Genomic DNA, 13550 nt, shown 5'->3' on the forward strand with positions numbered 1-13550 from the left:
TATACATATACAGGTGTACAGTACAATGAAATTCTTTCTTCGCATATCCCAGCTTGTTTGGAAGCTGGGGTCAGAGATTGTATGGCGCCCCTGGAGCAAAGAGGGTTAAGGGCCTTGCTCAAGGGCCCAACAGTGGCTGCATGGCAGAGCTGGGATTTGAACTCTCAAAAGTTGATAGCCCAATGCCCTACCCACTAGGCTACCACTGTCCCTATAGAGCAAGTGAATCCAATTAAAAAATGTGATATACCAAATACAAAGAAAATGTTTTAATTCATACAGGTTTTTCAAAGATCCAACTTTCTACTTATTTTTATGCTGATTACCAAAACATAAAGCTTTGTTCACAGAGACAGAACAGCAGATCTGCAAGGATACAGAATGGTCACAAACCTAGATCAAGTGAATCCAATCTTGCATTAATGTCATTTCAACAAAAAGGGAATATACCAAATAAGGTAATATACCAAACACAAAGAAAAAGTTTTAATTCTTTTTTTTTTTTCAAAGAACCAACTTTTACTCATAAAAGCATAAAGCTTAAAGCTTTGTTCACAGAGACAACAGCAGATCTGCAACGATACAGAACGGTCAAAACATAGAACTAGTGAATCCAATCTTTCTTTAATGTCATTTCAATAAAAAGGAGATATACCAAATACAAAGAAAATGTTTTACTTTATACAGTTTTTTCAAAGACCCAACTGTCTACTTATTTTTATGCTGATTATATTAGTTTTATTGAAAACATCGCATTAAAAATCTAATTAGAATCATTTTCACTAGTCTCAGACTTTTGGCCCCACTGTATATATGCATCTGTGTTGTTTGTAGAGGATTTGTTAACTTGACTTGAATTATTTGTATCCAAACTATGATCAGGTAGATCCAAAGTGACTATCTAAAAGTGAATATCTATTGATCTCTATCTATTATCTTATTTTCACATACTTTGCTGCTATTCTCATTATATGTCCTTTGTAATTGTAGGGTTTCATTTTGACGTAATTTACTGCATTCATCTACTGTATATACAGTATTTATTTATGTATTCTTCATAATTACAAAAACACCCTAAAGAGGGCGCCAATCTATTGCAGTGCACATTGCAATAGATTCGGTCCTATTAACCCACATATTGGATATGTTGTAGAACATTCGAAACAATCCAGAGCGTCACATGTTACTTCTCTCAAACAGTGAGCAGTTCAAACCTATGACCTCAAGAATCATGAAAATGTGCAGCACCTACTGTATTTCTGTATTTCCTTTTACTTCAGAATCAAGCAAAAGCTGCAATAAATTGCCCCTAGTTGTGAATGGAGTGTGTGTTGCCATGTGTTGTAATTTTCAGGTTGTATTCCTGTAGTTTTTAGGTCTTTACTGTTTAATTTTCCTTTTTTAATTTGCAGTAAAATACTTGCAACTGTTCTGCAATCTTTCTGAACATCTGTGGCATTCTATACACAGAAGAAAATAGAAAAAAAAAATCCAAAGAAACGAAAATTAACGAAAAAAAAAATTAACAATGAGGAAAACAGTTATGAGATTACTTTGATTTTTATTATAACATAAGACTACTAAATATAAGACTACTATAATATGATACTACTAAGTTATTTTTAATTCATGCTTTAAATACAGATTTTGTCCAGTGTGGTTGGGTTTAAATGCCCCACTTTTGATTTTCTCTGGTTATTACTGTGGTGAAATAACTGATAATCTTTTGTTTCCTTCAAATACTTTTTCTTTGTCCATGTCATCACTAACTAACTTGAGATGAACTTTAAGATGCCACTTTTAGAGCAGGGACTTCTTGCCTTGCAACCTTCAAATAAGGTTTTGTTGTTCTTTTAATACTTCTGACCACCTGGATACATTTGAGTTTAGAACTTGAAGTTGATTATGAATGGCTCCCAGAGGCATTGCTTGTTATAAAAAAATCCAAATGATCTTCTTCCTGAGATGCGTACCTACTGTAATGGTTAGTTTTTAGTCTAATATGTGCAGTCAAACTAGCCCTTTTATTATGAGCACCACTTTATTTTTCCACCACTAAATTAATACATTTCAAGTATTTAAAAAGAAAAGTGTGTTTTAGTTATTTAGTTCCATGAGAAAATGACAGTTGCTGCCTTTAAAATCTCAAGACTATACACTCATTACTCTCTAAGTGTTTGTAAACCTTTGATCGTAACTGTACTTTTCTGTTATTAGTGATAAATGTTTGTATCTGTATTGTTAGCATCATAAATATTTTATTTACTTAGATAGATTTAGAGATAGGCAGTTAGTTTTGTTGTTGATATCCATCTTATTTAGATAATTCATTTTGTATGGCTCTAATGTTTAATTTTGTCATTCAAAATTCAAAATGCACTAAATGAACTACCGGTAATTAATATTTAGAATGTCAATACATTTTAAAACATTACCAACAGACTACATATAAGTTCAGATAAATAAGTTATATAATTGCAATACTGTCTAAAACAGTACATTAAATTATATGTCCAAACCACCCAACTTAATTTAATAGGTGGGTCTTTAAAATATTTTGAAAGGGTTTTTAAGTTTTATAAATCTTCATTACATTTATATTAAAATTTTATAAAAATGTAATACAATACAGAGGTACCTTGAAACTCAACGTCAGTTGGTTCTGGGAGTGGCGTTGAGTTTAAAAGGCGTTGAGTTTCAAGGTATGTTAATGTGTTCCATGGTCCCGTGGAACTGCATATATTTTAGGCTAATGTAAAATAATGGGGTTGTTTTTGACACTTATACACTGAAAATAACACAAATATAATATAAAAAAACACTGAAATACAATTGAAAAACAGTTAAACACAATAAAACCTGTACTTTACTTCTTTATTGTTTCCTTACGCTTCTTAATGGTGGAAATGCTTGAACTTGGAATACCGTATTCCGTTCAGTAAAGGCGCATTCACATGCGGCACAATAGCTGTTGCACTGGCTGTTTTCTATAGAGTGTGTTGGTGCACAAAGCTTAACGTGACTTATTGTACTAAAACAAGCGAGGAATTTCATTAGTAGAGAACTTATGAGCAGTAATAATTAAGAAAAGTTTAGTGTTCCTGTGTCGTTCTTTTAATACATTAAGTCACGATTAAGCTTTTTATAATGATAAGCATTTTAGACTTTTTTTTTTTTTTTAAAGCTAATTCTTACAATTTCTAAGAACCCCAAGCTATAGGACAAGTTTAAAAGTGAAACAGTGAGGAATCCAGCTAAACTCAGATAACAGGGGGATGCTTCCAGGGTAATTTGACACTAATGCAGATTCATCTTATATGGTGAGTTTAAGGTAAACGTTGAGTTACAAGGTACCACTGTAATCCAATGATTGTTTAAGCTTTTTGTTAAATAGGCCTCATATAACATATAACTCAATGGCTAATTCTCATTTACATGCCTTATGAAGAGGTTCAAACAGAAAACAAAACTAATTCTTCCCTTTTAATGCACAGGTTGAGCATAAGAAAATGTTAAACGGCATATAACCTGTGCACATTGATTATTTTATCGTTTAGTTTTACAGCTTTGTCATATTTGGTAAAGAAAAACGAGTATTTGTGCATTTAATAATTATCATCCCATTAGATGATGTGTCACCTAAAAAAATCAACAAAACTTAATTCGACCAGAGGTTTAATTGCAATACACTGAGTTGTGATATTTTCCAGACCTCATTGCTTTTATTTATCAAAAATATATATTTGGATTTGGAAAATGCTAAGAATTTGATCAAAACATAAAGCATATGTATAAACATCAAAAAGAATCCTATGTGTAAACATTAGACAGAAATGGTGTCTTTTCTGGTACCCTGTCCCGCCACCTGTTGGTGAGGGTGAGTATTACAACAGCTGCTGTATTTAAGGTAAGAGGCTGCAATGCGTCTCGGCATTTCATTCTGACATCTCCACACGCACAGCTGGTCGCCTAAAATACAAGATCTAACAAAAAGGATCTACTAAAGTAATTCACAGTATAAAAAGCGGGAGGAATAGATATCAGGATGCCAGAATTTCAACTTTATTTTAAATTCTACTTTCTTCTACTTTTTGTGAGTTTGGCAGTCGATGCTGCCCCCGAGCAGAGAAGTCTGTACATGTGGATTGATGCCAGGCAAGCAAGAATATTAATAGGTGAGTTAGAACACGGCATGGAGTCAGTATTGAGTCCATAACACTATAAAACATTATACTGTATATTGCATTTCTTGAACAATACAAACTTAAGTACCTACATGTGTTTTTTAATGAACTGGTTAAAGGATTGTTAATTATAATTCAGTTTAGAAAATGGGAAAATGCCAGTGTTTACATGTTCTGTAGGTTTTGAGGAGGATATTTTGATTGTTTCTGAGATAAATTTAGAGATGGACAATTAGTTTAGTTTATATCCATTATATTTAGATAATTTATTTTGTATGGCTCTAATGTAACTAGTACTAGTTAGAATGTCATTACATTTTAGAACATTACAAACAGACTACATAAACTTCAGATAAGTAAGTCATATAATTGTTATACTGTCTTAAACAATACATCAAATAAAATGTCCAAACTGCCCAACTTAATAGGTGCGTCAGTTAAATATTTTGAGTGTTTTTAGTTTTATACATGTTTTATAAAATGTAATAAAATAATCCAATAATTATTTGAGCTTTTTGTTAAATAGGTCTCATGTAACATATAACTCAGTGGCTAATTCTTATGGCTTATAAAGAGGTTCAAACAGAAAACAAAACTAGTGCATAACAGTATAGAACATAATACTATATATTGCATTTCTTTAACAATACAAACTAAATTATCTATGTGTTTTTGAATGAACTGGTTAAAGGATTGTTAGTTATAATTTTAATTAAGAAAAATGGAAAAATGCCAGTGTTTATATGTTCTATAGGTTTTGAGGAGGATATTTTGATTGTTTCTGATGGAAAAATGGCTCCATTCACTCACGACTTCAGAAAAGCCCAGCAGCGGATGCCCGCCATCCCCGTTCACATCCACCATGTGAACTTCACCTGGCAAGTGACTGATGATCAGGTACAAGATACAACTAATTCCTTATACTGTTCTCGTTCTGTGACTTCTTGTAAAGTTTGTTGTGAGTTTTCTAAAACAACATAATATATGTTTGCTTAGTAATACACATAAAGTTGAACCAATGAAGAACGTTCTTATATTTAACTCTATGACATGACCTCCTTATTCCTTGTGATTATGATTGACTATAGTTGCTGCTTCTCTGTAGCTGTTTCTGAAATTGGGCTAGTTTGACTGAGACACAAGCATGACCAAAAATACTTAGAAAGGTTTGTACAGATCTTTAAAAGTGGATCATAGAATTTGACATTTTGGGCAACTTCAGGTTCAAAGATTATTGGTACAAACGATTCTACGTTAGTACAAAGTACACTAATCAGTGGTTCTTCTGGGATTGTTGTCACATTACGCTGAAAGGAAATTTGTCCACATGGTCAAAAGCTGATCATGGTTCTGCTGAAATACAGGTGTCACTGTTTACAATCAAGTGAGCTTTACATTGCCATATGCTTAGATGCCGCTTTGCAAGAAGTCTTAGTTTCAAAGAGGCACATTGTAGAGCAAATTATGTTTGTTGCTTATCACACATTTGGCATACAACAACCTTGTGTGGTTAGATTGTCTGTTTTTTGTCTACAACCCAACAGGAGTGTACCTATTGTCAAGCACTGTGAAGGTAATATGCTGTTTTGTAGCCAGTAAAACTGCTGTACTGCAGAAAGTAAATGAAATAATAAAGACAGATAACCTCAAAATTATTACATTACTGAAACGTCAAAACATTATTGGAAGTTAAGGATGGAAGTTACACGTTAAAAAAAATGATTAAGTCAAAATTATTAAAATGAGATCTGCAAATTCTGTATCTAAATCTATAGAACAGTTGTTAGGTCACTATCAGTAAATTATTAACCTTAATAATTAAGATGTTACAAGCACAAAAAAGAGTATTATGTGTGAGAAAATATTTAAGCCAGCAACCAAGCACGTTTATCAGTTTGCTCCTACAAAGTTATTGCATTTGATCCTGCTTTTATACCCAATTATGATTCCCTCATCTGTTACCAAGTCGCCTACTTATTGTGGAATATTTCAAAACACTGTACCTTCAGTATTCAGTATGAAAGTGAATTAACAATAGCTTGTAAAAATGGCATAAAAATAATAATATTTGATAAAGCACTAACTAACCAATTGTATTATAGTGTGATATTGCTGAAATTCAATCATTAAATTTCTAAATTGCAGTGTACGATTTCTTTTCTGTTTTTGTTGTGGTAAAGCTTAAAGACACAGTTTGAAGTGCCTGGCAGTTGCAGGTCCACAGTCATGCAGAAATAGAAAAGGGCCTTCCTAAAATTGTTGCTACAGGCATATTATTTGTTTTAAATAATTAATTTTACATGACTGTTAGCAATGGGTGTAGCTGAAATATATGAACTTAATAATTAGGAGACATTTCCACATACGTACAGTCTGTTTTGATTATAAGAATGTGCTAAGTTGGGCTTGATATTATATGCATGTTTGTAGGCTGTATTATCCATGTAGATCATTCTAATCACTTTTCTTTTATAACCTTTCAAACATCCATCATTTATTTTTCTGTTTTGAGGTCAGCTTGGTCAGGTTTGGTTTTAGGGGGGAGACTATACATACAGACATCACTTCTTTTAAAAGAAAAACAAAAAAACAAAACATATATTTCTATGACATGGGGAGTCAAATTGTGTAAAAAATAACAAATCTTTGTAGTGTAATTTGATTCCTGCATGAGTGGAAAATGGCAGATCATGACAGGTAAAGTAACCTGGTATTTACATGACAAAAGTAAGAAAAGGGTAAGGAAAAGTAAATACCACCCTTTTGGTGGCCTTAGTAATTGTTTATATTTTTTGCACGCTGAATAATTTTAGGTGGCAAGGTGGCACAGTGGGTAGCTCGGTCGCTGCACAGCAATAAGGGCCCGGGTTTGACTAGACTCAACTTGGACTCAACTGTTTGGTAGAGGCTTATTAAAAATACTGTGTGCAATAGTACAAAATATTAGTTGTTTGTTGTTGGCATAGTCCGAAGAAACTAAGAAATGCAAAGAAATAATTTTTTTAACATTATTTTCTTGGTGAGACCATTAAAGGGTTAAACATGCATGTCACAACTGTAAAAAAATATATGTATATATAAGCCCTTGGGCTTCACCAAACTACAGTGTGAGTAAATACTAGTGGCACGTCTGCAAAAGCTCCACAACAATTACCTAAGAACGTCCCAAAAGATCCCCTGGATTTTCCTTGAATGCTTTGGTAAGACCTAAAATGAGCAGTTTATGGTGAAAAATCTTGCAGTCTGTCTTAATTAAAGCATAGTGAGTCAGAACTCCTTTACAGTGAAGTGAAATTGCATGTCATTTAAAGAAATAAAGACCACTGCTTCTTCCTGGTCAGAGTCTTGGTGGGTGTGGTTCCCAGAATGACTGGGCACAATACAATAACACACCCCAATTAGTAGTAAGCCAGTGTAATTTACCACTGTGCCAGCCAAGTGCCTGCAAGGTAAAATACTAATATTAAAGTATTGAAACAGGTCAGTTGTATTCATTGCTATGAATGGTAATGCAACCTGTTACTAGATTAAAGGGGCAATTACTATCCGTGTTGTATATCTTTGCTTCCTAGATAAATTAAGTAGTATTTTACAAAGTGTTGTTTATTACTTAATTTACCAGTAGTAGCCTTGTGGTTAAGGTACTGGACTAGTGATTTAAAAGTTGTTATTTCAAGTCCAACCTCCGCCAAGATGCCAAGGTTGGGCACCTGAGCAATGTCCATAACCCTCAATTGCTTGAACTTTATTTGGTCACAATTGTAAGTTGCTTTGGATAAAGAGTCTGCTGTGTTTATGTATTGTATTAAAACCTTTGACTCATTTTAATTTAGACATCACATAAACATTTCAGAGAGAGAATGGGTTTGTTTTGTGCTACCACATTCTTCGTCCAAGTCTCTTAAATCTAGCAATTAAAGCTTTTTGACATTAGACAGATCACACACTTTAAAAGGCACTGATTCTCTACACATGGGCTTAATATGCCCCATTCACCCAAAAGGCAAGGCTAATTATGAATGACTAAGGTATTTTTGTGGGTTTAACTCACACTTTCACAGACATCCTTTGACAGAGCCCTTTGCACATTTTTATTTTTAAGTCGTTTTTATAGTTTGTAATTTAATGTTTGTTTCTCCCACAAAAGCTGCCATCTGCTATGTGTTTATTAGCAATTAGGTCACACTGGTTGGAATGGTACATCCGTACACATTGATTTTATGGTTTGGTTTTTATGTATGTTTATGTAAAAAGGCTAAAAGGAAAAAAAAACAAGTTCTATTTCGTTTTAACTCTTACATTTTTTTGAATCCTGCTTTAACAAGTGTTACAGCTGTCGCCATTAGGAACAAACTATAGGATCATAATCCATGAATGACATGTTAACTCACTAAAGAAAAGAATGAAAGTTAATTAGGGGAAAGGAAAATAAACTAAGTAAGAGAAAACAATACGAGGGGTACAGAACGAGTAAAACAGAGAAGGTTCACTCATTCCTGGGCTCTGTTACTCTGCACTTCAAAGCCTGCCACTGAGGCTTAAGAACAAAGGCCTCCGGCATAAAAGGCTGTCGGCGAGAGTTATCTGTGTTGGTTATTACCATTCAACATTAGGATTAGCTAAGCTCTCCACACGGCATGTGTATTTTTCCCTTCATCAAACACCACCCGTGTTCCAGAAATCTAAAAAGGAGAAAGAAAAGAGGGGGTCATCTTTTGCTTTCATCTCTTTTGGGGACGTTTTTTGTGGCGTGTGCATTTTGCCTTGCCATCACGGCCCCTCTGACAAGTGTGTAATTTTCAAAGCTTTGAGAATTTTATTTAGTTTATTTCCTTTGAAGGAAATAAACTGATTCACAAATATACACAGGGACCAAGAATGTCTATTCAGTCATCTAGATCTAGGCTCTTGTGTTATGATGATTTACACAGCGTAATCAAATTTACAAATCCGTAACCTCTCTTTTCATCGTGCCATCACTGGCCTCAAGTGCCCTTCTGAAGCGAGAGGACACCGGGGGCCCACAGTTCAACTGCTTGCAAAACCTTTGTTATTTAAATAGGAAAAAGAGCAACGACTGTTTTTCTTACCACTGCAGGAAGAGTACTTCTATGAGTTCCAGAGTCTGCGTTCGTTTGACAAAGACATCATGGATGACCCTGTTGTCAACGTCCCTCTCTTAGGCTCAGTGCCACACAAAGCTTCAGGTGAATAGACCTAATATGTCACACATAGAATACTTAAATACTGTAATACTCTACTGTAAGACTGGTACATGAAATTTTAACACGGTTTTGTTTACACAGTGGTCCAAGTAGGCTTCCCGTGCCTAGGAGACCAAGATGGGGTGGCAGCATTTGAGGTCACTATCCTGGTGATGGACAGAGGTGGAAACATTGTACTTAGGACTCCACTTAATGCTATCTTCTTCAAAACCTGCCAGAAAGGTTAGAACCTTCACCTTTTTCAATCAAAGGTCTTGATTAAAAAAAGTCAAGCATTAAAAGTTTAGGGCGTGTTCCACTGCATATTCAAAAACAGGAACCAATACGATTGTTGACAATCTGGAACCAATTAAACGTAGAGATTTTGTTTAATATCATTTTGCACAAAATCGAGGAACATCTGGAATGATAACAGAAACGACTTATTACGCAACGTAGCATGCAATGATGCCATTGCTAAGGCCAGTTCCACCAAATACTGTATGTAAATGTGAGGTCATTTTCTTGTTGCCTGTCCTGATGAAGGCTTGATGAATTCTGGGTGCAGCCCGAAATAACCATCAGCAGATAGTAAAGTTTGAAAGTTCACTTTTTGTAGCACATTCTAAACATTTTTAATTACATTCTTAATGTAAATAAATAGATTTGCACGGCTAACTGTCCCAAAACCATAAGCTATGAACACCCTACTTAACTTAATTGATCATATCTGTGCTATTTAAGTAAATAAAACTGCAATAAGTCAATTTTATTTGTACAGCGCTTTTTACATTGAACATTGTCTCAAAGCAACTTTACAGAATCCAGGACCTACAGACCAAAAACCCCTGTTGAGCAAGCCGAGGGCAACAGTGGCAGGGAAAAACTCCCTTAAAATTACAGGAAGAAACCTTGAGAGGAACCAGACACAACAGTGACCACCATCCTCCTTGGGTGACCTGGCAGATAATTTGAATAAATAAGATTCATAACTTTTATAACTAAAAGTTATAACTAGCAAAAAATAATTGGATTTCTTCATTATTTGTCTGTGATAAAGTTCATAGTGAGTTATTGACATGTTTTGCAAACAAACCAGGTGTCCGTCACATCTAGCAGGAGCAGCATTGTTGGCACAGCAGTCTTGACTTACAGTCTTTATCCTCGGGGTAAAACAACAGAAGATGTAGTTAAAATGTCAGTTTTGCAGAGAGTAGCATGAGACTCTGGCACCCCTAATTATTACAGCATAACTGAAAGGGAGAGCTAGCAGGAAACAACGTCATGAAGGTTTTCACAGGACATCAGCGCCCACCTCCCCCACCGTCATCAAACCTGAGTGATCGAGCCGCTCAGGTGGCGCAGCAGTAAAGTACGCTAGCTCACCAGAGTTGGGTTTCTAGATGCATCGTATCGAAACTCAGCTCTACCTTTCCGACTGGGTTGGGCGGCAGTATGAACAACGTTTGGCTGTTCAGGGGTTTAGGGGTAGAGTCGGAGCATAGGTCCTCATAACTGGTACAACTGCGGCACCTGCTGGTTGACTGACGGCGCCTGCACAGGGCTGAGGAATAACATTGAGGGGGTTGTGACCCTCCGTGCGCAGTGTCTCTCGGTGTATGAACTCGGCTGGTGCAGGTGAAAAATGCAGGCTGTACTGACTGCGTGCCAGTTGAGTGGCATCCTCAGTCAGCGGCAAAAGGGTTGAATCAGTATAGAGGACACAATCAGGGTAATTGGACACGATTAGAATGGGGATCAAAGTTGGGGGGGAAAAGTGGGAAAAAATAGATAATTAAAAAAAAAAAAACCTGAGTGATCGGACAAGAGAGACAGAACGACAGCAACCCAACATCCCTGATCACCACATGTTTCTATGACCAAGAATCCCCAAGCTCTGCGCCTTTGTCTATATTCAGGGTGGGCAGCTCAGCCCTAGAGGTCAGAAATCAGGCGCAGCCAGAAGCCAACCTGCAGCGGCAGCAAAACTGATGAACATGAGAGCACCAGACTACCCAGACACCAGACATCCAGGACCGGAGCCACACATCCCTAGTTTGAGTAAATAAATATGTTTTCAATCTAGACTTGTCCTGAACAGAGGCAGGAACGTTATTACAAAGTTGTGGAGCTTTGTAAGAAAATAGGCTGATTTCTTTGTAACAACTTTGTAAAACGGAAGAAATGATCATTTTAATAACATGATTTCTCCCTCGCTATGAATTGGCATCCTGTCCAGGGTGTGTTAAAACATTGCAGCCAGTGATCACGGGGAGGCCTCGACCCTGACCACGATGAAGCAGTGGTAAAAAAGGAAATGAAAAAAAGGAAATTAAATGAATACTATTATTTCTCAGGGTGAAAGGCTCATAGTCCCAAGAGTAGCAACCTGGCAGTGGTGGGGAACTTCCAATTACTACTCCAGTACCTTAACTGCTGAGATACTACTGCCTGATAGTTTGTACATTGAGTACAACATTTAGAGCCATTATGTGTGTATTTCTGGATATAAGTGGGTGTATGCAGAGGTATAATAAATAAAAATTAAAGACGTTACTATCTTACCTCTATTTACTGTAGAGCCTTACTGCTAAATTGCTTCTCAAAAAATGTCCATATAAAAGGGATTTAGTGTAGTGTACACCCACTGCACTAGACAAACGGACGGACGGACGGACGGACGGACGGACAGACAGACAGACAGACAGACAGACAGACAGACAGACAGACATAAACAGACAGACAGACAGACAGACATAAATAGATAGACAGACAGACAGACAGACAGACAGACAGATAGACATAAATAGATAGACAGACAGATAGATAGATAGATAGATAGATAGATAGATAGATAGATAGATAGATAGATAGACAGACAGACAGACAGACAGACAGACAGACAGACAGACGATAGATAGATAGATAGATAGATAGATAGATAGATAGACAGACAGACAGACAGACAGACAGACAGACAGACAGACAGAGAGAGAGAGAGAGAGAGAGAGAGAGAGAGAGAGAGAGAGAGAGAGATAGATAGATAGATAGATAGATAGATGATAGACAGACAGACAGACAGACAGACAGACAGACAGACAGACAGATAGATAGATGGATAGACAGATGATAGACAGACAGACAGACAGAGATAGATAGATAGATAGATAGATAGATAGATAGATAGATAGATAGATAGATAGATAGATAGATAGACAGACAGACAGACAGACAGACAGACAGACAGACAGACAGACAGATACATTATTGATTTCGAAGGAAATTTAAGAAACCCTAACCCTAACCTAAACCATCTCATTTTATAAATGTTGGGACCTAGAAATTTCCAGCTGTGAGACAGCATTGAACATTGTGTGTCAGTCTGCTTTTATACATCTGTATGTCTTTATATAAATCTGGATCTGAAAAATCTTAAAGCCTTTGAGTGTGACAGAAGCTGTTGCTCTTTGATGACAGACGACTGATGGTGATGATGTGGTTTGTGGCCTCAAACCTCAATATAAACAGTCACTTGATCCTCTCATGTCAAACTGCTGCTATGTCAGGCACAGGACTTCTTAACATGTGGTTTGCATTATTAGCCAGCAATGTGAACTGTTGTACATTGCTGTATTTGATCAATAGGAAGTATAGAATGAGCTTGAAGAATGCATGAAAGGGCCATGCTGTACCTCTCCCGAAGCATCTCTAAAACTTATGAGGAATTGACGAGAGGAAAGAAGAGATATGTGATACGATTCTCACTGTGTTTCACACACAAAGGCCATTGCTGGCCCATGATGTCATGTGAAATCTGCCAGCTGCAGCCCATGCCCCCCTCAACACACACCTTGTACTGCATTCCTTACACCCCCTTCAACACACGCCGCAGATCAAATGGTCCATCTGGCTATAGTCTCCGTAGGGAGGAAGCAGCACGTTCATCAGTGACAGCTGAAGGTGCCCTAATGACCGAAACGCAGGAGATTAGTCGGGAGCTGCACTTGTGGCATATTTCTGAGTTGTAAGCCTCTGAAATGCAAAGCGTTGACAAGAACATTTGATATGTCAGATAAATGTAAAATGAAAATAATCATATAATGGAAAACCTCTGAGTCTACATGAATCTTAGTAGTTAGGTGACGCGAAACCATTGTTAAAT

At 36.3% G+C, this 13550-nt stretch overlaps 1 protein-coding gene across 2 annotated transcripts in view; it reads left to right on the forward strand.

Moving 5' to 3' along the window:
• wif1 (wnt inhibitory factor 1) overlaps positions 1 to 13550 on the forward strand; it is a 31222-nt gene that overhangs the window by 1186 nt on the left and 16486 nt on the right. The window contains exons 2-6 of one of the 2 annotated variants that reach the window (XM_062995915.1): positions 351 to 458; positions 4107 to 4175; positions 4939 to 5081; positions 9283 to 9391; positions 9491 to 9631. In XM_062995915.1, the coding sequence (XP_062851985.1) occupies positions 4139 to 4175; positions 4939 to 5081; positions 9283 to 9391; positions 9491 to 9631 (430 nt within the window). In that variant the 5' untranslated portion in view covers positions 351 to 458; positions 4107 to 4138. Of the gene's footprint in view, positions 1 to 350; positions 459 to 2578; positions 4176 to 4938; positions 5082 to 9282; positions 9392 to 9490; positions 9632 to 13550 lie in introns of those variants that run through there. The other variant, XM_062995905.1, reaches the window with a different exon arrangement.

Source organism: Trichomycterus rosablanca, chromosome 1, assembly GCF_030014385.1.
Source record: "Trichomycterus rosablanca isolate fTriRos1 chromosome 1, fTriRos1.hap1, whole genome shotgun sequence".
NCBI lineage: Eukaryota > Metazoa > Chordata > Actinopteri > Siluriformes > Trichomycteridae > Trichomycterus > Trichomycterus rosablanca.